General features: G+C 46.9%; 5 protein-coding genes across 7 annotated transcripts; 2 read left to right on the forward strand and 3 right to left on the reverse strand.

Moving 5' to 3' along the window:
* Positions 1-1699: 1699 nt before the first annotated feature.
* Positions 1700-8426, reverse strand: LOC135377269 (ribonuclease H2 subunit A-like). Its single transcript, XM_064609585.1, has 10 exons — positions 8045-8426; positions 7923-7994; positions 7740-7866; positions 7602-7689; positions 7409-7546; positions 6060-6141; positions 5881-6004; positions 3877-3991; positions 3754-3825; positions 1700-3696 (listed from the first exon to the last, which is right to left on the reverse strand). The coding sequence occupies exons 1-9, from the start codon at positions 8169-8171 to the stop codon at positions 3760-3762; spliced, it is 939 nt and encodes a 312-aa protein (XP_064465655.1). The 5' UTR covers positions 8172-8426; the 3' UTR covers positions 1700-3696; positions 3754-3759.
* LOC135377268 (lateral signaling target protein 2 homolog) lies at positions 8163-13699 on the forward strand. Of its 2 annotated transcripts, XM_064609583.1 has the most exons (7): positions 8163-8272; positions 8327-8473; positions 11038-11657; positions 11712-11928; positions 11986-12004; positions 13394-13494; positions 13552-13699. In XM_064609583.1, exons 1-7 carry the CDS (start codon positions 8237-8239, stop codon positions 13651-13653), a joined length of 1242 nt encoding a protein of 413 aa, XP_064465653.1. In that variant the 5' UTR covers positions 8163-8236; the 3' UTR covers positions 13654-13699. The 2 variants fall into 2 exon arrangements, with proteins under 2 accessions (XP_064465653.1, XP_064465654.1); XM_064609584.1 differs by lacking the exons at positions 8163-8272; positions 8327-8473 and adding an exon at positions 8922-8993.
* LOC135377267 (uncharacterized) lies at positions 13296-23809 on the reverse strand. Of its 2 annotated transcripts, none has more exons than XM_064609582.1 (16): positions 23147-23809; positions 23042-23090; positions 22887-22984; positions 22292-22368; positions 22097-22229; positions 21925-22038; positions 21802-21867; positions 21620-21750; positions 21478-21555; positions 19132-19600; positions 18903-19004; positions 16881-17543; positions 16734-16816; positions 14936-15073; positions 13767-13921; positions 13296-13708 (listed from the first exon to the last, which is right to left on the reverse strand). In XM_064609582.1, the coding sequence occupies exons 1-16, from the start codon at positions 23211-23213 to the stop codon at positions 13696-13698; spliced, it is 2436 nt and encodes an 811-aa protein (XP_064465652.1). In that variant the 5' UTR covers positions 23214-23809; the 3' UTR covers positions 13296-13695. The 2 variants fall into 2 exon arrangements, with proteins under 2 accessions (XP_064465652.1, XP_064465651.1); XM_064609581.1 differs by having other exon boundaries at positions 21620-21757; positions 21806-21867; positions 23147-23808.
* LOC135377271 (ubiquitin domain-containing protein 1-like) lies at positions 23203-24318 on the forward strand. Its single transcript, XM_064609587.1, has 3 exons — positions 23203-23364; positions 23412-23648; positions 23706-24318. The coding sequence occupies exons 1-3, from the start codon at positions 23313-23315 to the stop codon at positions 24056-24058; spliced, it is 642 nt and encodes a 213-aa protein (XP_064465657.1). The 5' UTR covers positions 23203-23312; the 3' UTR covers positions 24059-24318.
* On the reverse strand, positions 24039-25076 carry LOC135377273 (mediator of RNA polymerase II transcription subunit 28-like). Its single transcript, XM_064609588.1, has 5 exons — positions 24998-25076; positions 24714-24903; positions 24473-24539; positions 24311-24423; positions 24039-24257 (listed from the first exon to the last, which is right to left on the reverse strand). Exons 2-5 carry the CDS (start codon positions 24759-24761, stop codon positions 24066-24068), a joined length of 420 nt encoding a protein of 139 aa, XP_064465658.1. The 5' UTR covers positions 24762-24903; positions 24998-25076; the 3' UTR covers positions 24039-24065.
* Positions 25077-25812: the final 736 nt, after the last annotated feature.

Consider the following 25812-nt stretch of genomic DNA (forward strand, 5'->3'; position numbering starts at 1 on the left):
AATGCCTTTCATAAAGGACAGCCTAATTAATACACCTGTACCCGAGAAACGTCAGGCGAGCCGCTCTGTGCTTGCGGCGCGTGGGCGGCGGTTCAAGAGACTCATCTCCGCTCTATTGCGCATGCACCGGTGTTAATTCCCCTTTCTCGAACTCTCACGCGAACGAAATATGTCAGACACCTAACCTAACTGATACCCTCGTGCCGGTCTCTCAGTGTGAAATCCCGACCCATTACACGCAATAAGCATGATCATATATAAAAAAGTGATAGTTCTCATATGAGACTACCATGATATATCCCATACCCAATGGGAAAAAAAAAGTGACACGAAAATTCAGCTGTCCAGTCTCGTGAAATATGTTCGCGTACATGTCCGTGGCCAGCGTTGTCTAGCCCGTACCAGGCCCGGGCCCGGTAGCTGAAACCTGGGCCCGGCTTTCGGGTAAGCCCGGGCCCGTGCAGTGCTCTAATTCAAATATCCATGTTGTGATGTATGCACGTCTGTGTGTGGAAAGTGCTATACTTCATTGCGGCAGTTTATCAATATGAATTGACAGTAATGGATCAGTGAAACAGAAGTTGTCAAGACAGCGTGTGGTCTCTGATGAAACAAATAAGATACACAATAAAACCATGCTAGATTATGTCCCTGATGTGTCATCACACTGTCTTAAATCAGTCATTGATAACGTCCTAGGGGGGCAATCATAAGGATATCGTAAGGACGTGTATTAGTCCCACTTTGACACACGGGGGTACCTTGATGATCGATTTCACCCTCCGACGGACGTCCTATCCAACCCTGTATGATAAACCTCGGATACCCCAGGGACGACAGCGTGTTTAGTGATGCCGGGGCAAAGACTCGGGTCTACAACTTCACGTATTTAACCAAGATTTGATGATGTGTATACAACGTATCTTTCTTAATCCTTATTGGTGGAACCAGGTTTGTAGTACATATTGGGTACTGCAGTCTGTGACCGTCTTCACCTTCACCATCAGTATGTGACCCACTATACACCTTTCTTTGCCCAAGATGCCGCACATACCTCAGCTCACGCAACTGTTGCACGAATCCAACGAACACATTACTTTCATCAAGTTCGGAACCTTGTGATATGTTTTCGCAAAATATTTTCTTCACTGCACTGCTGAAGGCATCGCAAAGCCCACGAGATCCAGTGGATACTGCGCGCTCATTCCTACGGCAACAAAGAGAGGTTGGAGATCGGCCATGTTTGCTCACGGCGACCAAGCGGGAGCCGAAAGACGAGAATTCTTTAGGCTCTCCCTTACGATGACCGCATGATCACGGCGTGACCGTCCTAAAGTCGCGAACAACCTAACTTCGGGCTCGAGAAACGATGCGTGCAACGTGACCACTCCGTTGTAGTGACGACCAAGACGAAAGACGACACGGGAGACATGAACTATTACATAACTAAACATTACTCATGTGAAACCCAGCTGGTGTCTTTCATTAACGATCTGCACAAGGCCTTGGATCGTGGTTATAACACGGATTGCATATTCATTGATTTCTCTAAAGCATTTGACCAGGTCAGTCACGTACTTCTACTTCATAAGCTACACGCGATTAATATCGATAATAATGTTATCGCCTGGATCTAATTGTTCTTAACCAACCGTCATGAATACGTTCTAGCTAACAACAGCACGTCAAGCCTAGTTCCTGTTCTGTCCGGGGTACCACAAGGATCGGTTCTCGGTCCATTGCTTTTTTTAATTTGCATTAATGATCTCCCCGGCCTTTTTTCATGTTCTGTACGTCTTTACGCTGACGACTGTGTTTTATATCGTGAAATAACAGAACGTTCAGATTCCATGCAATTACAGTCAGATCTGAACATACTACAGTCATGGTGCTCCACGTGGCATATGGAACTAAATCTCACTAAATGTAAACACCTGAGAGTGTCTCGTAGTAACAGCGAATGTCCCACATACATGATTGGTAACACCGTACTAGAACAAGTTACACTATATAAATATTTAGGCGTACACGTTTCCTCTAATCTCTCATGGGGTCAGCACGTTGAATATATAACCAATAACGCCACACGCACTCTAGGGTACATTCGCCGCAACTTCAGACTCGCACCGCTCAACGTAAAACTAACACTCTACCGAACGCTAATTCTTCCTAAATTAGAGTATGCCGCTTCGGCGTGGGATCCAGGGCAACAATCACTCATTCACCAACTGGAAATGGTTCAGAACCGTGCTGCACGGTTTATTCTCGGAAATTATAGTCGTACAGCCAGTGTCACTGCGATGAAATCAGCCCTTAACCTATCTCCCTTGACTGTTCGCCGCCAGTTTGCTCGACTCTGTCTGTTCCATAAGATATATTACTACAGCGAAACGCTAAAACTCCATTTAATTGCACATCCATCATACGTCTCATCAAGGCTTGATCATCGCCAGAAAGTTGGTGTCCCATCCTGCACTACTAAAACGTGTTTTGACTCATTTTTACCTAAAACCTCACTGGAATGGAATCATCTCCCGGGTCACCTTACCTCCATCACTGACGGTAGACAGTTCAGAAAACTGCTTCACGACCACGTGAAGATTATTTAAGCTTTACATATACTAATCTGATTGTCCACCAGTGATACTATCTATGCTCGTGTTTTTGGTTCGTTGTGTTGTTATTTTTTTTTATTGTATTCCACATTGTTCCTGCTTTGTTTCAAGCCCCTCCCCTCTTTAATGCTGTAGCCCTGAGGGTAAATAAATAAATAAATAAATAAACAAACTCTACGCACCCCGTGTCACCATGTGAAAAGTGGCCCTGATTGGGTAGACGAAAGTGTGCTGGGCGAGTGCAATGTGTTGCAGACAAATCATGGTCACATGTCACAGAAAACGTCACCACACACAAATGCGCAGTTTTGTAGGGGGCCTGTACTGTTGACCACTTCCAAATATGCGATGACGACCCCACATTAAGGCACTATACGTGATGTACTTAAACTAAAGCGAAATGGGCTACCATGTCGCGGAAGAAGCACCGTATAGTTTACGCTGGCAAAATATGTTCACCTCAACTTTATGGCAACATCAATCTGTCGGCAAGCGCTAAAGCCTTGACCTCAAAGTAACGTTGCCTATGACGTGTGACCAGGACAAGATGTCGGTTTTGCAAAAAAGCGCCCACTTGAGGGTAGCTACAACAATGGCGGGTTTGTGTCACACCTGTGGTTGTCACCACTCACCCTCTGGCCATGTGACGGCTAACCCTCGTACGTCACCTACTTCCGTGAGGGTTACCCTGGTCGAATAAGAAAACGCAGCTTAGCGATATTTCCGTAATAACTTGAAACGGGGAAAAACTGAAATTCTTGGAAGAATAAAAAGAATTCCGAGTAGCTGCGCAACATTTGACACTCACAGCTGAAATACAGAGAAGAGAAATACTTGCTGCGGCGAAACGAGAGCACGGAGGACCAAAGAGGAGAGGTCACGACAAGCACAGGCAGACCAGCGTAAAAGACGAAGCTCGACATGCAGAAACGGAAACAGAAAGATGATCCCAAATAACAGAAAGCGATACAGAAGAGGAGGACAGCACACATACTCTATCAGGCGCTGTTGTCGTAAAACATTTCTTCCGAGGACTTGAGAGCTGAGAGATGTGTGGTTGACAGCGTCATTGGGAAAGAGCCTCATCGGGGATAAAACAAACACTAAAGAAGGGCTCAAAAGATGGCACTTTTCTTACTTTCGTTCAAATTCCTCGGAGATGATGGCAATACCTGCCATGCGGATGACGTTTGGGGAAACAGGATGGTTTCTGCAACACAACCACAGATCACAATGGGATTTATTTTTACAAAGATGTAACCTGATGCAGCAAGCGGTGCTCAAAAAATTGACTTTTGGGCGCTGCCTTGGACGTCCCATCCGAGCAGCGCTTCAAGAAGGCCCGTATGGACTGCCCACTCTCGTCTTCTTTCGGCCTGAAAATTAATACTACGGTCATATCAGCACATAACTACCCCCGTTCAACGATATACCCTTTTCCATTAGCATGTCAAAACATGCATTGTTTCATTTATTTACCTCAAAGGTGTTTGTTACTACAACAAAAACTACACTGTACAAAGCACGGGGTAAGAAGACTAGGAGATGAAACTTCACTCTCTTCCGTGACCAGAGAAGGTACGAGGAGCGCGTGCCCCAGCCCACAGTGCCATCTGTTGCACGAGGACGCAAAATTTGCCAAGCATGCAGTCACGTGATACTGTCGCTTTCCCGGCGGCGTGATTAAAACGTGCAAATTAAACGCTAGAGAAGATGATGATGAAACGCTTTCGCAATCATCGTGCTCCCGTCGTCTGCTCAGCAGAACCGAGAGAATGAAATTGTTTTCCACTGATTTCGCTAAACAGGAAGCGCTATGTAGTTGACAAGCGTGACCTTTATTGCCAATACAAACATCGTTCATGTTCATCAGTTTATCTTCATCCGTAGAGGCTGCCATACGACTCGCGAAAAGCACGGCCTTCCCCACAGTTATCCACCAAAAAGCGCAAAATGGAAGACAGCGCCATCTGTAGCCGTAAATTACGATTGTCTGGTTCATTTACTATTTCTCGAGGCAGCGGTTTCCAATCTTGGATGCAACAGAGTAGCGGCGATGACCTGCACTGATTAGTAAGAACAAATATCTGCTCTACCTTATGACGATGATCAGGTTAGGTTTTCAAAATATGATATCTTTTTCAGATTTCTTTGACAAAACCAATATGGTACAAGAGGTTACAATGTACATATAGTCCCATATCTTTTTCTCCTGGTAAATCAAACTGAATCCCTCGATCTAGAAAGAGTTTCTCAATACCGTTGTTTACGTGTTACATTGATAATTTGTCATGGAATTGTAACATTAGCACCATATCCATCACATCATTATCATATCCAAATCACATCGATTCTTAGGTTTCATAATGCGAAAGCTAAACCAGGCACCCACTCAAGTCAAACTTGTAGCATATGAGACATTTGTGCGTAACAAACTTGAATATGCCAATCTACCCCTACCAGTCATACCTCATCAACAATTTCGAGTGTGTACAAAATAGGGCAGCACACTTTACGTATCTCTATTCTCTCCTACTGCAATCCTCATAGCAGTGTCACCAGGGGAATCACAAGTCCTTCACGGTAGGAGGGGTGAGCCCTAACCCAACCCAACCTAACCTAACTATTATGTAGTGGAATGCCTTCTTTATTGAAAAGCACCTCGCAGCTGTGTGGACATGGACCGTCACATCCTGAAAATGGCAATCGAAAACTGGGAAAATTACAAATTTTACATATTTAAGCTCCGCTAATGCGCAATGTACAATGCACACGTGCACAAAACTTTGAGGACATACCTGGAAGACTACTCAATAGGCGGCAGTGAACACATCGTTCCTGAATTGCCACTGAAAGCAGTTAAAACCTCACAAACAGGAGGGAAGTGGCGCCATTTAGGCGTGCCATCAGAGGGCGAGGGAGAAACTTGCTTTGCATAGTACACCTTTCCACTACAGAAAAATTGCACGCCGTATTTTGCCATACCATGCGGGGGTGAATAAATGTGAAAAAGGTAAGGTATTTTGAGCTGCATCCCCAAGAACTATTGTTCCACGTGAGGCTTCTACCTGCACCAATTAAAAAATAAATAAATAAATAAATAAAAGAATCGGCGATTGTCACGAACATTTGAATTTACGGCATTTCACTACGAAAGCGTCTCACTAATTAAAAACTGCGGCAAACAAAAGAACGACAGAACTTGATCCATTAACGACGTTCTTAACAGGGTAAACACAAAGGAAGGCGCAAGTTTTAGACTGACCAGGACACGGCCGACGCCCTCTCTTGGAGGATCTTGTCAGCTGTCATCCAACTGAAGCGAACAAAGCTGGAAAAGCCAAAGACCGAATCCATGCTCTGCAACAGGAACTTCTGCGTGACGGGATCTGCGAGAAGAGAAAATGCCTCAACAATGTACGCCTGTGCACCGGTGGTCCTCACCTCCAGGGTAACCAGATCCGTAGTCTTCATCCGAGATGCCTTCGGGAAAGTACCACTGGGATGTGACGTTGTCCCTCGCCACCTGTACGTGCCCGCAGAAAAATCCCACGCGTTAGATTCGTAGGTTGTTTTCTGTCTCTGCTCAACTCCACAAAAGAAGAGAAACAACCAGTTGAGGACAAAATAACTCCTATTTTGTCCTCAGCTCGTTGTTCTCTTCCCCCGTTTGTGTACAGTGAACCCTCGTTAATATGACCCCCGATAATCTGACATACGCGCTTTATGACCAGGGAACAATTTAGTGAAACCTTTGCGAATGCCCCCGTTAATATGACAATTCCGCATTATGACCAAAATTTTCGGGAACGACCATGGTCATGATAACGAGGGTTCACTGTATATATATTTCTTGTATGTGAAGTAAAATTTTCAGCTATGTTCGAGACTTCGTGTTGTGTATGTCCTCTCGTGTTCCCTCGTTTCGGGGTTTTACATTATGCATCAGTGTGCAAGCTGGTAAAAATCTTGTAAAATAATCACTTTTCACGCGGCTGACCAATTTCATTTTGGCACAGTCCGAGAGTGCAAGAAAATCGCAGAGCAACTTTTGACAGCTCAATCGACCAAGAAACAGCAGTCACCTGCAAGAGGTGCTTCAGGTGATTCATAACTGTCAACCAGCGGCATTGTTTCCGAATGAGGGCGACATAGAATGCGCGAGTCAGTTGGGAGTCAGAGACTCCAGGTGAGTTCGGAATACTTAGTGCGCAGTGGTGTTTTCACGTCACCTCACGTGACCACTCAGTCGGCTGTACCTAAAAATAGAGGCTGTACCTTGTAGGTAATAAACGACAATAATAATGACAAAAAACAATAAATGATAATTATAATAATAGGTAACAAACAATACTTGTACTCCGCGTGCGTGCTTCTGTTGAACGTGTGTCCATTTTTGCAAATGATATCGACTGATTGCCTAAATGATCGGCTTTGCCAGCATACATGTAAGATCCAGTCGCTGGCCCAAGACATTTGAGTTGTGTTGAGTTGAATGCTTCCACTAGGGTTCGATCGGAGGAGTGGCATACTTAAGCGTATGTCTGATGCATTAAAAAATCTGTTTGTCAGTCAGTGCTTTGTGTGTGTTCTTTTTGTGTCCCCTGCACTGGGGTCTTATCGCTTTTAAAATGTACCACCAAACAGCCCGGTTTTTATCGCTTTTTACAAAAAAGACGCCACTAGTTCGATTTGAACCCGCATTCTCCAGTCACTGCATGGTTTCTTGTGAACGCAGTCTCGAAATTGCTCACAAGACGCTGGTTCGAGGTGCTGGAAAAAGGTTGGGTCACCTTTGCACAAATGCTGGCAGCGCTAACGATGGGAAAAGTAGCGTCTGCCTTTTTGGCCACCGTGATGGTCAAATCGGGAAATGCAGCTTCCAGCTTGGCCTGGTACTTGTCCACCGGCCCCACAGTGTCCACGTAGACCTGGGAGAGGATTTTACGTCGAGAAAAGTAGAGGGAAACGTTTGCTACCATTCACCTGCTTGACGTTGACCCCGCTGTCGAGAGCTCCACGGATGAGGGCCATGGCTGCTTCATGACTCACGGCGTTCAAACTGTACTTGCAGCTAAAAGACGCTATTTAGTAGAGAAGCGCAGCAAGAAATATGGGACTCACATGTTGAGCATGCTGTTGCAGATGACGGTGGGCGAAATCACTCTCAGCATCCAGCCTAGCCATTCAGCTCGGTTGTTGGCTTCTTTAAATAACTCTTCACGTTTGCCTTCCGTCAGTGTTTTCGAATCTGCGAAGAGCTAGTGTCTACGAAGGGAATATCTACGAAGGTCTATCAGTACTCACCCGCAAATCCTAGCTCTTTGAGTGATTGTTCATCTTTGAGCGGGCAATAGGCACATGCGTACACCATGGGTCCTGACAAAGAATAAAGATGAGTACCTAGCGGTACCTTTAACATCGGCTACCTAATACAGGCCCTCTTCCAGCTTCGTCGATGCCGAGCATACATGGTTGCTGTTTTGTGGCTTCAGGAACAGCAGAAACCACGACGGCGTTATTTTTGTTATCAGCGTGAAACGCTTCGAAATTCATGATCCTCCAACGGAAGTGACGTAGGCGGAAGGGCGGAAGTGTGGAAACATGACAAGGAAGGAACGATGAACTCTCTTCGACGATGGTTCTACAAACCAAAGGTTAGTTTTTCGAGCCAAAGTGTCGAAAGAATCTCGTGGGATGCTTTTTCACAGCGAGAAGATAGCTGCTGGCTGGCCCAGTTTTACTGGGCCGATCAGGAACTCAACGTGGTAGCAACCGAGCTGGATAGCTTTGACGGCCGAAAAGACCCAGAACGGTGCTCGGCCCTCGTGAACCAGTTGCGGCTCTGCCAAGACAGGGTCAGTAAAATTTCACCAGTTATCAGTATGACGGTCACACACTTATTGAGTGAGACAATTTTGGTCGCTTAAAGTTGTTGCCGTGACTTTTTACGTACCGTGAAACCATCTCTTTCCTAAACCTGTCTATTAGATTCCGAAAAACAAGAGAGTAACGTATATATTTGTACCTGGAACTGGGCAGACAACTGCCGTTTTGTCAGAACTTACTATCTTTCTAAGTGTACCCTTTGGAAGCTTTATCTCCTGCTTCAGCCGAGGGGAAGTTTGGCACTTGTGCGAGCACATTTCTGAGTATCATTTCAGATAGTGTGTGTTGGGTACTTTCCGACCAAGTACCCAACTATCCAGCACGTAACGCGAAGCGAAAAAGCTGGACATGACACATTGATAAGCCATAGTGGTTACAGTTGTGAACACTAGAGAGCATACAAGTTCCTTCCCAGTTGAGAGCCAATCCATTAACCCGCCTATTAAAATGCACCATGCCACTTGACTCATTCATTTTGACATCACTATGGTACGTCCGCTGCTTTCACTCGGAACGATGCTGTAAGCCACAGCACTGGGTACAGTAAATGAGCATTGGTTCGCAAACACTGTTCAAGGTTAAACCCGCGAGATTGTGGAGGCCAACCTCGTTGAGAAGTCCCCGAACAACGTTAGCCAAAAATTGGTCAACCTGCCCGCTTTTGCTTCGTGCAACCTTCGGGAGTAGGTGGATTGGGAAAATGAACTTGTTCTGTCTGTGTTTTCTGTCGCGTTCCTTCTCATGATGATTGTTACAGTAGTTTTGCTGTGTGGCGGCAATGAGTGTAAACACAGCGCGACACTAAGTGTCGCTTCAGATGACCACTAACTGGTCCATCGCTTGGATGTGCGACTTTGTTAGTCATTCAGTTAATGTCTCGTTCAGCTCGAGGTGTGTTCTTGACGATACGTTGTCAGACACAGTCCAGTGAAATGTATCGCAATGCCATCACCGACACTTGTCGTGCCAGCAGACGTCATCGCGGTCTACCCATTGACCGTTGCCAAGACCAACTGTTCACCACTGATTTAACTGTTGCAAGAACCAACAGAGCCAAGCAGTGTCATGAACCACCACGATTTACGGTCAACTTACCAATCACCGAGCTGAACAACGAGAATTGTCGAGGCAGGCTACAAACACACCGATTGTTTGATTTCATCCAAGTTGTCCCGGTTTTGTCCCTTTGTTAGGTTGCCACATGGTGACCAACAACTATGACCTTATTATCTGCAGCAGCGTAATCCACACGAAAAATTAAAAACTAACCTCGTCGGGAAATTTGTGCAAAGACGCGCATCTTTATTTGCGCTGAATCTCATGCTCTGCTTGGACGGTGGCTTGATGGTGGTTGCCCAGAGGTCAACAGCCATCATTGCTTTTACACACTAATGGCGAATTCGTGTGGTCATTTCGTGGCAACATTTTTTTACCAGATTCAGAGCAGTCACGTTCGCTTGGTCAAAGCGAAGCAAAATCTCGCGTGTTCACGTGGCGCTTTCCGAGCGCCCGGAATATTCCAACTAGCACTTCTTTGCCCAGTCTCAAAATGACCGAGCAGCGGGTTGCCCAACTATTTCCGGTGTCATCACATCTGCACAGCAACTGTGGCGAGTGCCCTCAATGGCCCACACGTCCAAGTTCATGTGGTTTAGCAGACGACAGAACGCGAAGACGGGTGACCGCGGTGCCCCTGGCGTGATCCAAGTGACTGAAACTGCTGGATTTCTGGCACTCATGTTCGGGTGGCAACGGTCACGTGATCCAGCTTGGCTGCCGACCTAGCAATTTCCGAGCACTAGGCCACGTTGCCACGAAGTGACCTTCCGAATTCTCCGTAAAGCTTCCCGGGGACATGCGCAGTGCCTTCTCAGCATTGCAGGCTACCATTCAAATGAGTCCAAATCAGTTGATCCCACTTGTGATAAAATGTAAGGCAGAGCATCGCCTAAATTTTGCAGAGACTACCTGGTGGCTTGGATGAGAGACAACCTTTTTATTTGCAAAAGTAGGGAGTAAGGTGGGCACATAAACAGTCAACGAGTAATTGACGAGAAAGCCAATGAGTGCCAGCACCAGGGGATTAACCTGGACCTACCTATACACCACATTGGCATGGCCTTCTCCCAAATTGGGAGGTCGATACACTCCACCCATCAGCCTGTCCTTAAACAACATCGGTTCAAGTGCAGAGTTGATTTTCGCAGCATAAGGTATCTGTGATGGCAGGCTGGCCATCACTAGGGGTGAGCGCACGTAACGTATCTGCATCTGCACTGTACCTGCACTAGTTGACGTAGATGTACCCGCAGTCATTATATTTGTAGAAAAAAAGCAACGCGACAAAAATGTTTCTCACAAACGTGAAAACCACTGAGGAACATTATGCCATTCGGAATTGACCAATAAAATGCCATTAAAGGACGTTGATTGATGCTTATTTGCAGACATCTGGGCGGGTATAACCTTTACCTCCTTTTTTTAGTTGAGTGAGCCGTCTGAAGGTGTTGTAAATGAATGAAATTGGCTGCAGGTGGTGGGCATCTGCCAGGCAATGATGGAGGAAGCCATTCCGGGGGAGCGAGCCAGCCGAGACTTTCGCTGCAAGTTTCCAGACGACGTATTGCAGGAGAACCTTTCGGGATTGCTGTGGTTCGGCGCCGAGTGCCTGGCGGCGGGTTCCAACATCCTGAACCGTGAACGTGAGAGTGCCAACATGCGGCCCCTGGCCAAAGCGCTGACGCGTTCCTTGGACAACGTGCGCTGCCTCCTGCGGGAGCAGTGCCTACGCAACCCCCACGAATACCCCGTCCAAGTGTGCCATGCTCTACGCACGTTTGATAGACTCTTTGCAGAGTTTGAGTTGAGTTATGTGAGCGCCATGGTGCCCATCAAGTCTGCCCATGAGTACCACCTGCAGCAAGAGGTGGTGGTGCTCTTTTCCGAGACTTTACAGCGGGCCATGGAGATGAAACTGGTGGACAAGGAGATGGTGGACGGCTGTGACCCCGCCCTCATGTTCACTATCCCGCGACTGGCCATCGTGGCGGGTCTGCTGCTCTTTCCGGAAGGACCCTTGGACGTCACCAACCGACAGCCGCTCCATCTTTCGCAACTCTATCGCCCCTTCTACAACCTCCTGTGCAAAATTCGGTTTGTCTTTTCAATGCCATATTTGTCGTCCACTCATGGCCATTCTGTGTCCAGGGAGTTGCTGCAGAGCCTCTCACGGGAAGAGTTGTGGCGCTTGGAGAAGACCCTCTGCCAGTTGGATGCTGATGCTCGAGGAGACCTGGTGCATAGCTTGTTTGTTTGCATTGCCGGGGTGGCTGATCAGCTGCAGACAAACTTTGCCAGCGAAATGCGACACATCCTCAAACAAGTATTCGCGATTAATGCTCCGAATGGCTCCCAGTCCAAAGAGGTAAGTGGTTACTTCTCTCCCCTACGTTCTTCTCTAATTGCTTCCCTCTTCTTGCAGGAACGGCCCGACGATCGAGGTACGTGCAAAAACGTTCCTTTTTGGAGCCTTTATATTGCTTAAATACTACAATCAGTGGCATCCACTGAATATCGTGACAGTAAAGTGACGTTCCAGATGTTAATGAGGTCTTGATAGGAAGCCATTCTACTAGAGTTTCTGAAGTAGCTTTGGGGAAAGAGCAAAGAAACAGCATTTTTGCCGCATGCCCAGCTCTGTTGTCCAACGAGTCTCGATTGGTAGCCAGCACAGTGAAAACCCTATTCCAAAACAAACGCTAAAGGGCTTCTGAAACCACTTACAAATAAAACATTGTAAATATTGATTGCGTGTTCTAAACATGCACATCCCGCATTACGAAGCTTTACCGCCAGCCACGTCTTGCTTTGTCCTTTTCACCATTGAGGTCCCGCGTACACCCTAACAGGTTATGGTGCACTCAACTCTTCACCTGTTTTTAGAGTGATGTTTTGTCGTGACAACGTAGCCGGATAACCGCCTTCAGTGTGGTGACCTTCGGGTACTCGAGGCACGGATAAAACATCACTTCCTGTTTGTCTTTCAGCGCCGTTTGAAAAACCATTCAAATGAGGGACTATCCATGGGCTGCAATGTCCCTTAATAAAGAGGCAATGGATGAGTAAATGTGCCACAAACAGCTCAACATTAGTGGACGACCTCATAGTTCTTTTTGCGTGCCTCTATTATAGACAGGTATCATTAGGGAGGCTACTTGGTGTAGCGATAACAGTGAATCTCATATACTCCACTTTTGGTGCACTGTCTTGGGTGGTTGTACAATGACTGCCAGGGGGAAATTTGCTCTTCTTATTTAGATGCATTGACATTCTGGACTACCAGGCTATAAAGCAATATTCTAAGTGGAAAAAAAAAATTCTGTGAAATGCATGATATTGTTTTACCATTGTTGGGAGGAGGCTGGCTCTTCCTCCTATACACTATATTAATACTCGAGTGCTCTGAAAAAAAGAAAATAAAAATGTGAAATTTCTCTCTGGTATTAGCCAACCGTGTGGACCTATTCCACTTCCCAAGCCAGTGCGTAGGTAACCCGCTTGGTGTAGCTCCCACCAAAACAGCAAACAATGGAAATCGTTACTGCACTCAGGATGTAGCCTCAATGAAGACACGAGCACCAAAACTGCCATATTGCTCACATAGTGCAGTCAGTGGGGACAAACACTTGGTGGCAGATATTGGAGCTCCGTACAACCCTCAAAAACGTCCAATAATTCTGCGGCGTTTCCACAGTGTTCTGTAAGACATTCCCGACTCTTCAGGCGACAGACTCCAGGCAGAGGGATTTCCGTTTATTTCTAGATGTTTAGTACAATGCATATTCCACACTACTAAGTGCTCCAAAGACAGGATGGATTTAATTTTGCAGCTCCATCCTGGTTGCCAGATGAGCTCATCTCAAACTGCATGGAATGCAGCGTGCAGTTCACTATCCTGCGGCGGAGGCACCACTGTCGGAGGTGTGGCAAGGTGAGAACCCGTCGAGACCCAACCCACTGAGAGCGACGGACAAAATTTCCTTTCCAGATCTTCTGCTCCCGTTGCAGTTCAAACACACTGTGCCTCCCTCATTATGTCAAGCCCGTGAGGGTCTGCAATTCTTGTTTTGTGCGTCATTTCATATTCTAGTCGTGCCAAAATTTATTTCAATAAACACGTTTTGCACAAATATCAAGCCATTGCCCTGAAACAATGCGTCTGCAATTAGTGGATGGAACTTCGGAGACAACAGCAATGCGTACCAAGTAGCAGAGGCCCGAGCAGCAGCTTGCCGTACGAGCCGCTTGTGGTCTGCCAAGCTGGGAAGGAGACCGCGGAGAACTGTGCGCCGAACCATCTGGGGCACTTCCTGCTTGGCAACCTTGATGAGGCACTCCAAGGCCATCTGACGCACTGCCTGAAAAATGTTTTTGTCTCGGCACAGCTCCTCCAATACCCAAAGTGAATGACGGGGTAGTGCCCGCACCTCCCTTCACAATGCGACCAAACGTCCCGATTCTGTTGCCCGCTTTTACGGTCTTAGCCCTACTTGTGGGATGGCGTTTTGTCCCGCTTTTTGGCTGCGGGCGAATGAAAACAAAGGGGGGAGCTAAATAGCAGCTTTCCACGGTTTAGACAGTGGAACAATCTCACGTGCTCGCTATCGAGCACTATCCCTAGCGCATGATAGATTATCGCGGCGGTGACGACATTGAACTGCAAGTTCAGCGAGTTTGGGCGGTGACTTTTCCTTCGTATCTGCAAATATAAATAAAACGTAACAAACAGCGTACATTCTGGTCAAAGTCTTTGACGTGCATCATAATGAAAAGACACTAATAAAGGAAAACAATATAAACTGAGAAGGAGTAAATATTTTCCATGGGTTCACCTTTTAAAGCAACCTATCCGTTAATGTTCTCAGCAGGGTGTCAAACCGTAGCAGAACCGGAAAAAATAATAGCGGTAACCGGTTCGCAGCAAAACGGTTCGGACATAAAAGAAGTCAACGTAAGAGTTCAAGTGCCTCTCAATCCCCAAATGAGGACACATTGGTTTCCATATAACTGTGAAGTAAGACCCGACACAAAGAGTTCACTCAAATTCTTGTCCGAGACGAGAATTTGAGTGAACTCCTTGTCTCGCATCTTACTTCACAGTTGTGCACCACCAGCTTGTCAGTGCCATTTCGCTTCTGTCAGTCTCGCTGAGGGCGCGCACGTTTAAGTTTCAGAAACTCGTGCTCCCCTGAGTGGATGTTGGACCTCAAGGGACCTTGGGCTACGGGTAGTTTGGGAATACGGCACTTAGAATAGGTGCGTTCTGAGCATGTTGGAGAAAGCTACCACAAATGGTTTACATTAATCGAGGATGCCATCTACCAGCGTCGTTTCAAAAAAAAAAAAAGAGGCAAAGAGATTAGTGGTGGTACCATGGTATGAGGCAGCTGAGCCAGGTGCACAAGTTGGTCCACTTGCTCTACTCCCACGTGGTCTATCAGGCACGGCAGGAGACCAACCAGGGTATCGTCCGTGCCACTGTCCAAGACATGCAGTAGACTCGGAAGGACCTACAATGCACTCTTTCAGTCGGTAGTTGATAAAATTTCCACTGTGCTGTGGGCATTTGATGCAGATTCCACCAATGTGAAATGATACAAGAAACAAAAGCACAAACAACAAGCATGCTGAGATTATCTGTTGAAAAACGTTTCCCAATGGGGGTGATTCGTGAACGGTCATTTACGTCACGTTGGAGATCTCCTGGAAGATCTATGCGGAAGACCTCTTCCCAAGCCGAGAGATTCCACTTTTTTTAATCCCATATCATTTGTGGGCTCATTCCTCACAAATTCCTGGTCTTTGCACTGAACCCTCAGCTCGGACGACCATGAGAACCGTGGCCACTCTTCCCCGTATACAGCAGACTAAGAGTGCGTCCATTGTAAAGCATAGCACCGGGCGAGGCAGCATTGGAATGCTACGTTATTACCGTAATTTCACGCGTGTAAGCCGCACCGCAGATAAGCCGCAGGACCCGTTTTTAGGAACACTTTGAAAAATTTCCAGCAGATAAGCCGCAGGCAATAGGACGCGACTGACTTTTGCGGTAAACCAGTGGTGCAGATTAAAATCAATTTTGGGGTCTGCATGGTGTACGAGCAAGGAGGTAAGTTATAGCACGGTTGTAGTGTTCTACTAAGATCGGATTGTGCCTGTGTTGCGTGCTTTTTCTGCATCGACGGGTCAGTGGTCTTCCTGATCGACATGAATCACTGTCACCTGTTCCGGTAAAGCTGCATGGGGAATGTACCAGGAAGTTCAGTGTACTCAAATGTGAAGGCACCCCTGTTATGTGCTGTTCGTGCACTGGCGGGGCGGTGCTGTTCTAGAGACAGTGTCGGCCCTTTCGTTAACCGGGATATGGAGAAAATACCCGGGAAAAATAGTCATCAGATAAGCCGCAGAGCGCGGGCGAAAGAAAAAAATTGTGCACATAAGCCGCGGCTAATACGCGTGAAATTACGGTATTCCATTTCGCAAGCGAGACTGCCAAGGTGGGGGAGCGATGTCATGCTTCGTCGTGGACCTGCCGGCATGAAGAAACGGTCGTTTTTCAGTCTTTCTCTACGCATTACAAGACAAGCCTCGTTTCAGTTTCCTCAGAAATCTCTCCCCTGCGGGCATTGTGAGGCACGTACAAATAAAAAATAACTCGTATTTGTCCTCGATTAAAACGTAGTTTGTGCACTTGCGTTGTTCGCAAAGGTCCCAAGTATGGTCCAAGTTGAAGCTCCAGCTTATCACTCAATGTCGGCATACGCTTCTTTAATAAGACTGTGAAGAAATTGTGATACCACAAGAGTGATGCCTTCTTAGTAATGCAGAGTGCGCAGGGCTGGGGTCTACGGTTTGGCATCCCACAAACCGATGACTGTGGTTCATTCCGTTGTGCTTTCGGGCGTCATGTGCCCATGGAACGCATGGCCAAGGAAGTTGTGTGGTACGGGTGGGACGCCCTGACAGTGTGTAACATTACACTTGGAGGCCTGTCTGGTGCAAAGTACAGATACCTGGATTCTACCCACATAAGAACAAACATGTTGGAGACAGATTCTAGCGAGAGGAAAATCCCACAGGCTTGATGTGGCTCCAGACCAACTAGATACTAGGACATGGTAAAAGCAGTGTAAAGAGAACACGCGTAGGAAATGTTTCTATCAGAATTACCTGGTCAATGTAGCTGTCTGTAACTATCTTGGGTAGGTACTTGAGCTGACAGCAGAGCGCCATCACAAAATTTCTCTGGGTCGCTGAAAAGACATTTCCTCAAAAACCAAAGTTGAGAGAAATTTGAAAGGAAAGAAAGAAAGAAACCTGCGCTGTTGTTGTCGTGCTGGTGAAGAGCATCCACAAGAACGGGAGCAGTGAGGGAAAAGAGGCGCTGCGCGTACATGGGACAGATTCTGCAGTGGCCCTCGGCAGTGAGCACGGATGGCCGGAGCAGTACCTCAAAGTTTGAGGCAACAAAGTGTCCCACGGCACAATCCCCCAATAGCGTACAGAGAAGAGCGACGTACTCCTGGAGATTGGAGTAGCCCCGCACGAGCAGCCCCTTGGTCATCCAGAGCAGCAAGTCCACCTTGGCCCGCGTCCAGGGAGCTTGCGGGATTACCTGCTTCACAACCTGCTCCAGCTCTTGAGCTTCTACTTTATTCACCACACAAGCGACGCACACGACTGCATCCATCAGCGGGGGCCTCAACACCACCGCTTGTTGAGGGCATTCGGACAGCAGGCATTCCAGCAGCCACGTGGGAGGATGACCGCCATCCAATACTTGGCAGAGGACCTCCTTTACAGTTGTTGCACAAGAGTGACGCGTTACAACTCTGAGGAGTGGGACGCTCTCCTCGGCTGCCAACGTTACCAACCGTTGCAGCAAACTGTCGTAGGGCACCTGCAGGTTATGACGCTCGGCAGACTCTATGCTGCGGAGCATGGATCCGCAGAGAAGCTCGCAATGTTCGGGTGAATCCCCTGAAGAGAACGTCATCTCACTGAGTTGCACTTTCAAAGTTGTTCTATGCACTCAAAAGCACTATATTTAGGGAGCGACTTCTTTTGGGTTAAGCCCGATTTCGCCCGGTTATTCCCCCCCCCCCCCCCCCCCGAACTGACCTCCAACCAATTCGGGTTAAACCCGGTTTCTCCCCGAATTCCAGTCACCATGAAATCTCCGAGTGACGTTTCCACTGAAGACGAACAAAGGTCGCCACGCATAACGCGTGTAAGAATGGGTCACTTACGTTCCCAGCAATACACCCTGTGTGTCAACACTGTCAATGCCTTCGGGGATTACTGCTGAAAGATCACGATCCCGCAAAAAAAAAAGAAAAAAAAAAAAAAAAGAGAGTTTAGGAAAGAACTTCATAGACAAGAGGAGAAACAAAAACACCCGATAGCACCCGAAGGCACAATTATCGCCCGATTTCTCCCCGAATATTACAGATTTAAAAACAGTGCCCGATTTTTACCCCCTGAATCTGGGGAAGGCATTTAACCCGAAAAAAAGTCACTCCCTAACTACATTGAACCAAGGTAGAAAGGTAGGAAACCCAGCGAATGAGTAACGAGGGAAGAGCCTTTACGATTTGGGCAGAGGTAAAAGGGGTATATTGGTCTCTCGGACACCCTCATCGCACCCTGTAATTAAAAAATCTGCAAACTGTCTTATAGATATAGCTCCGGGGAAGTCCGGGGATAACGTGCACATTTACGTAACGAAAATTTCGTGCTTTGCGGCACAGCATCATCCAGGAGATAGGGTTTTTACATAGGGAACACAGCCGTATGGGGATGGGCGGTCGCCCCCCCCCCTGCCCCCTCCCCTTAAATCCGCCCCTGATGTAAGCCAACAAGTAAGCCAGGAGCAGCACCATGTGCGAGAGAGAGATGCTCGTTTTTCTCATCTCAGGCAGCTGCCACTGAATGCCCCCTGAGTTTGTTGGTATCCAATGTCTCTGCCAAAGTAAAATTTTGCTAAAGGCATACCTAATCCATACTTGGAAGCCCGAGATTGGAGAAAAGAAACGACACGAATCTCAAGCACACTGCTAGCAAGACCACTAGGACACTACATTAGATATGTGTAGAAAACTTCAAATTTGGATGTGTCAATTATGCAGGTACACAAGCTGAATCCTCCACACTATTTGGTTAACGTTTTGCGTTAACGTGCCAAAGACTCTCATCCTTACACATGGCCATGAAACCTGGAAAGCGAAATGCACCAACGGAGGCCCGTGCAAGCCTAAACATGTCTAAAGCAGCCTTAGAAAGAACGGGGCTGACAAAATGCTGCTTGTTGTGAAAGGAAAACTCTGTAGATGGGCATACCAGGCAGTCTGCTGGCAAGCTGGTCAATTGCTTGCACAAGGTAGGATCCTGTAACACATGAAAGCTTTCCAAGTGCTGAGGGTGTCCTACTTGAATGGTAATCTGAAAACACGAGTCATCAGGTTGGCATTGACCATCTTCCCAAAGCATTGCAGGTTCTTTTATGAAAAAGTGATAGAAACTATGTCTGGAGCGCGATAATGGGATGCATGCAAGCCTAATGTGGTACCTGCAAGCACCTCTTTGCAAAGAAAGTGAAACATTTGCTGTCCGACTTGAGAATCCACTTCCATCAAGACACCAAGCAGGAAACCGTGTTGAGGGGTCCAGTGCGGGTAGGCCATCAGGCTGTCTCCCAGACGTTGCTTGTCCACCGAGAGTCCCGGAATGCGGAGAGCTGCCGCCAGGGCTTCTGCAGCTTTGGTGTCGGGCTCCTCCGCCAAGAGGTGCTCTACAACGGGGTCTAGTTGAGGGGAGAACAGACCCCAAGATGCGCACGTAGGCAACAACTGTTGCAGGGTGACGAAGGGTAGGGGCACGGCTAGCAGAGCAGCGCACGCCTCGTGCGACGCACGGGCAAACGCTTCCGCCACCTCCTTCTCGTCCAGGTCCTTCCGCATGACGTGCAGCAACTCTCGGGGGCAGTTACGGGCAATAGCAGTCAAGGTAGTGAGAACGGCCTCTCTCTTGGTTGACAGCTAGGAAAAAGAGCCTTCCTTTTAATACACCTGGCGGACCAGTCTTACAATTACCAAAATGTAAATTAAGCCACAAAATACTGCACAAGTGGTTAAATTCGCTTACAATTGTTAAAAATTAATTAAGTAGTCAATTAGTTAAATTAACTAATTTAATTTAGTTAATTAAATTAAATGTAGTATAATTAATATAATAAAATTAATCAATTTACTTAATTTTGTTTAAAAGATTCAATAATTCACGAAGTTGCGAGGAGCTACGATCAGGCAATTATTCGCGGAATCGTAAATTTGCAGTACCGCAGTGCGTCGACCCCGCACGAGGCGTCTTTGGGGCTTTCCACCTTGAACACAACAAAAGGACAACAACCCTGGACAATAACCCATTTCATCCCTTTTAAGTCCTTCTGACTCAGAGTCCCGAAATCAGGTGCAGAAATCAGGTGCAGAACTGAAGGTGCAGTATAAGGGCGTAATAAACCGCGTACATAAGATGTATCAGTGTCCTGGGCCTTATTTCTTTCTCATACTTTTCTGTCATTGCTTCGCATATTTCGCGGGACTTAAAATTAGCGAAAAAAGGGGCGTTTGCAAATTTCGCGAAAAATAGGTCCTCGCGAAAATTACTACTTATACAGTACGCTATGAAAGTAGGTCTCATTGGATCGCTCTCAAATAAGGTGCCACAACGACTGCACTATAGTGTTGTGGCCCGCCTGTACCCCTTATTGCTGCTTCTAGACGCGCCTCTAGAGATGCGCAACGAACAAAATAAAGAAAAAAATGGTGTTCCTTCACGAATTTTTTGTGAACGATCTATCGAACGGATTTTTGTTCTGAAAACGCCTTTGGTATCAGGCGACCAAAGAGATCAGATGTTCTCATTGAGACAACTTCGTAGCTTTTATAATTGAAAAGTTAGAAAATTAATTACCGCTAATTAATTAACAAGGGGCGATGAAAAAAATATTTTTGGATAGACCACACAGCTGCTAAACACGTACAATTGGTTCCATTTGTGTCCAGCACTCCGTCTTTTTTTTAGCCCCTGGCCCTTTTTCGGTAGGACACCCTGTATACAGGGTGTTTCACTTAAAGTGATAAAAAATTCTAACTGGCGACGTACTCGCTGGAGGATTGCGGGGCTTTGGGCAATTACCTTCTGGAAACTTTTGCCGCCATTTAGGAAGGCGTTGGACAATTTTTAATTGAGGGAAATTTATCGTTTTCAATTAAACTTGGAAAATTGCCGAGCGAACCTCACTTTTTTTTACAGAAATATCGAGTCCTCCAGCGGCAGGCAAAATAATGGTAGCTACACTCCTGTCTAAGCCTCGTTCAGCAGTCGGTTAGAGAAGCCTTGTGACACACGAAACAATGGTAACACTGTGCTATCTCTAAGGCGAGAGCAGAGGCTTGGAAAGTGCCTGCCCTCCGCGTCCTCCTACTGGCCGGCACCCAGGAGGCGGAGCCCCCTTCGCTCTTGGTTAGTAAACGCAAGGATAGTCACGCCATCTGTGGGCTATTTTTCCAAGTATACTGATACTCCACTCGCCGGCGCAGGGAAGCCGAACATGCAGGAGGCGCCAACAAGGCACACTCAGCTACGGAAGGACACCGAATTCCTATGGGCCGCGTATGAGAAAGGCCTGCGTACAGCCATGGCTTCGAGTAGAAAAACACAAAACATTTTCTGGTATACATAACCAAAGTAACCAAGCAATATGACTATCAATGGCTTCCAGACTGTTCGTAGGAATACTCAATCAATAGCTTTCCACAATTCATCAGCTGTGTACATTGCGTATGAAGCCATTTTGCCACGCCGTTGTAATTTTTAGCCACCCTTTCAAAGGGCTAAGTAAAAATTAATTTACCATGTCTCGCAAGTCCTTCCAGATGCAAGGCAAGTGGTCTCGGAAGCAGTCCCCACCAAAGACCCTAGCTGCAGCTTCCTGTAAGTGAATTCGCCTTCCTCAATGAATAAATCCTCCTACACAACAACTCCTATACTTATACCAATAGGTGCAAGGCATCCAGGGAGGGAAGTTTCTCCGCTGCCAGGGCCACACACATGTTCCCAAAGGCCAGGGAAGCAGTGAGACAACGTTCCAGGGCCTCTGCCAAGTCCTCTCGGGTGACAACCCCACCTGGGGGCTAAAATGGTGTCAATGGGGTGCGAACGGGTGTTGTTATCTCACCCACCGGGCTGAAGTCTACCGGGAAGTAACAGGCACACACATCAAAGAGGGCTTCGGCTGCGTCCCCTGGGTACCAAATACGTTTGTACATTTCAAGCTGAGCCAAACATTCCAATGCAGTACCTAGGACATAAGTGCTGCATAGGAGATGCAGCAGACGAAAAGCCTGGAGGAGACAGCGCGGATCCCGTTCTCCTTCCACTGCTCGGATGCAAGTGGACACAAAGAGATGTCCGCCTGATGCCACAAAAGGGACGTCGGTCATACAAGGGCGATGCACATTCACGCCACTCACCGCTGGGATACTCTTGCATCAGGTGAGTTAGAGTCGAGAGGACGAGGAAACGTTCTGGTTGGAGGGTTGCATGGTCTACGAGGCAATCGGCAGCTCTTGCCACGCCATCCACACTAGAGAAATGATGCCGCATCTGGAGATAATTTTACCTTACTATCCGATAGTACTTATCCTATAGTATATTCACACTCTCACCAGAAGTGCGCACAAGCCTCTCAGAGCAGTTTGTCCCTCCCTTAGACGACTCGTGTAGAATTCAAGCAGAAGAATCGCTGCAAGGGACGTGAAACTTTCTTACTCTGCTAAAATATTTTCCTATTTTGTTCGGGCTTTCTTTGTTAAGCTTGTCAATCCTTTAATCGTCATGAATCAGACCCAATTCAGTTGGTCAGGTGTTTCTCAAGGTGCACAACAACTTTCCCACCGATATTTCGTGAGTTATCCAATTAGCTGATTCAGCAAAAAAACAAAAAGAAATAGGGGCAACTGCGTTAGTTAATGTCCTTTTTCAATCATGCTAGTCCCCTTTATAACTGCTAAAAAAGAAGTATTTTTTTACATGAATTGCCTCCCTCATTTCAAATATCGTTCATCCTATTTAGCCTCTGGAATTTACATTACTATGAAAGAACGTTTGTTGATCTGCGTGGGAATGTGCATTGCCTGTGCAGGAATGCCTGAGTAGGAATATCTAAGAAAGAATGTGAAACAGGCCCACGCAATGACCATCTTTTTCCGTATCTTTCGCGACCGGCCGGGTAGTTTTAATGTTCACCAAGTTACCACACACCATGTTCATCACTGCAGTCTCCCACGCCTTGTAACACTTGGTTCATGAAGTCCAGGCCCGTTTCTCTGTTTTCTTGCACTTGGCTGGTCAAAAGGTATCTGCCGGAAGCGCGTGGTTACATATACGGCGAAACGCATCCCCACACCGAAACTCACCCTAACTTGTCAATCATGGTTAGGAGCACAGCCGAGTCTTTGCTAATAGCTGCAAAGAGCAATTTCGATCACTACACCCGTTCCTACGACGTTCACAAGACGTACCATTTGTGTAGTAGTGGACTCTTTCGGCCAAGTTTTTTTTCTCGTGCAGAGCCGAGAGATCGTCCATGATGGAATTGTGATCGGAAGCGCCACCACCACGGCGGTGTTGTCTCTCTGAGAAATACTTTTTCAATCCTCACAATGTTAACTAGCATGAAATTTTGCGATGGGTGGTTGTATGGGCACAAGAAGGCCCGGCATTGAATCCACCGAGACTGGTAGGTTTGCTGAAAGCATTACGAGTGTTAGAACGCAGTCTTTGCAGTGTCAATCGGAAAGAACCAGCCCCTGCGTCAGGAGAAACCCCGATGGAAAAGCCAAGTGCCTCTCATGGAGGGTGAGCTGCGTAGTAAAAGGGACGAGTTCTGGGACACAGCTCCCGCGTTTGAAGGAAGGAAAGAGATCTGGGACGCCTTGAAAGCTGCTGCCTGTGCCGCCGAGGCTAACGATCTTACCCTGGCCCAGGCGATCATCGACGGGGCAAACATCTCGCTCCCAAATGGTCCGTCCCAAAACAAAATGATTCTATTGATTTCATCAAGTGCCCATTGCTGTTCAGGTACCCTGCTGGACTGCTACGACGAGCTGGGCAACCGTTACCAACTGCCCATGTACTGCCTGAGTGCTCCTGCCAACCTGGTAGCCGACGCCAGTGAAGATTCCCCTTCGCCTGAGAGCGAGTGTGTGGGACAAGAGCTCCTGCTCAAAGTTCGTCTCTCGACAACTGATGTGCCCCTCACAGTGCGTACGGGTGAGAGCATCTGGGCAGCTAAACAACGTCTGGCAGCTCGCGAGGGGCTCGACCCAGCTCGCCAGCGCTGGTTTTTTGGGGGCAAACTGTTGGCCGATCGTACAAAGGTGCAAGAGGCTGGTTTACAAATGGGCTTTGTGGTCCAAGTGGCCAACAACTGATTTTATTTCATCTGGGCATGCCAATGTTGGAAGTGGTGCGCTCGAGGTACGCGAGTGGCCCTAAGAGGGACGACTGCTGCTGTTGCTGCTGCTGTTGGCCATTGTCGTTGAGGAGGCTCTGCCAGAAGTGGATCTTTTCATGGTACTTGTGAAGCAGCTGGGCCTTGCGCATGAGCTCATTTTTCAGCTCTGTGTTGTCCTGCAATAAAAAAAGCGATGCAAGTTCCCAGAGAGGGAAAAGCACACGCTTACCTCCATGACCATTTGCTCGGGTTTTTGGGCTGATAGGACAAGCCGTTTCTGAAGAAAGAAGCACTCCATCTGTTTAGCAAGGTCTAAGAACCTCTGGATTGTCTGTTCAACACCTGAAAGACAAGTTTCTAACAGGTCCTCCCCCTCCAATCACTCTCTCACCTGTTTTGACTTCCTCAGAATCTCTAACGTAAAAGTAGTCCGGATTAGTCACCGCAGCCAAGCATGCCTGAAAATTTCGCCTTAGGTGAGAAAATTGACACTTACCATTCCACGCTTTCTCGCAGACAATAATAACAATGTCATGCTACCAATAGTAAAATTACAGGCTCTCGTTTGCTGCTTCATTGCGAAGATTTCACTTATCTAAAAACATGAGTGCCCCTCAACAAACATTACTCGCCTGAAACGAACTTTCCAAGTCATCAACAACTTGACTGGACGTCGCCATCTTGAAACGATTGGAAGTGAAAAAAACAAACAAAAAACGATTGGCTGTACTATGCTAGTAGTAGTAGTAGTAGACTTGTCCTATTCCTTTTGTGTCAGGGTGGGCCAAGCACGCCTCTCAGTAAGAGAAACTGCCGTGGCCTCTGGGACAAATAGAAATTAAAAGTGTAATAAGTACTTCCATGAAACTTCTCCAGGGAGCGCTAAGGTGGAGTTGAGCATGGATCGAGAAGTTACCCGTTAAGAACAACTCGTTACAAGTTAGCGTGTGAAAAATGTAACGAAGTTCTTGAGCCTGAAATGTAACTCGCAGTTACGGAGTTACTGAAACAAAAAGAACGAGTTAGTACTTCCAAGTTACTTCGAACACAAAGTAGCACTACCTAGGTGCTGGGCGCGTGAGCAGTTGAGTTCGACCTTGAGTTGCCTGCAGAGGAGTGCAGCACGCTTAGATCGTTTTCGTTTATGTCTCTGCCTGCAAAGGGGACTATATAAGGGGGTATAAAGGGGACAAGCATGATTGAAAAAGGGCATTAATTAACGCAGTTGCCCCTATTTTTTGGCTGAATCAGCTAATTGGATAACTCACGAAATATTGGTTGGAAAGTTGTTGTGCACCTTGAGAAACACCTGACCAACTTAATTGGGTATGATTCATGACGATTAAAGGATTGACAAGCTTAACAAAGAAAGCCTACGAAATAGGAAGATATGCAGCAACAGTGCGAACGCTTTGCATCTTAGTTCCTGTGGGTGCACAATGGTTCAGCTTCATTTCAATGGCGGCGGTTCTAACTTCCGAATAGAATACTGTCATTGATTGAATATAACGTTTTATGGCCTAAAATGCCATGAAAGAACCGGAGAGAAAGCAAGTGTGCGTGAGTGAAAAGCGAATCAGAAGTAACTTGGAACTTAGCTAAGTTACTTTGGCAGAGTTACCTGAAAAAGAAACGAGTTCCTCTGAAAGTTACTACGGCGCCGGAGTACCGAGTTAAGTTACAAGTTACCGAAAAAAGGAACTTAGTTGCAGTAACGAGTTACCTGGAACT

The sequence above is a fragment of the Ornithodoros turicata genome, chromosome 1 (genome assembly GCF_037126465.1).
Source record: "Ornithodoros turicata isolate Travis chromosome 1, ASM3712646v1, whole genome shotgun sequence".
Classification (NCBI taxonomy): domain Eukaryota; kingdom Metazoa; phylum Arthropoda; class Arachnida; order Ixodida; family Argasidae; genus Ornithodoros; species Ornithodoros turicata.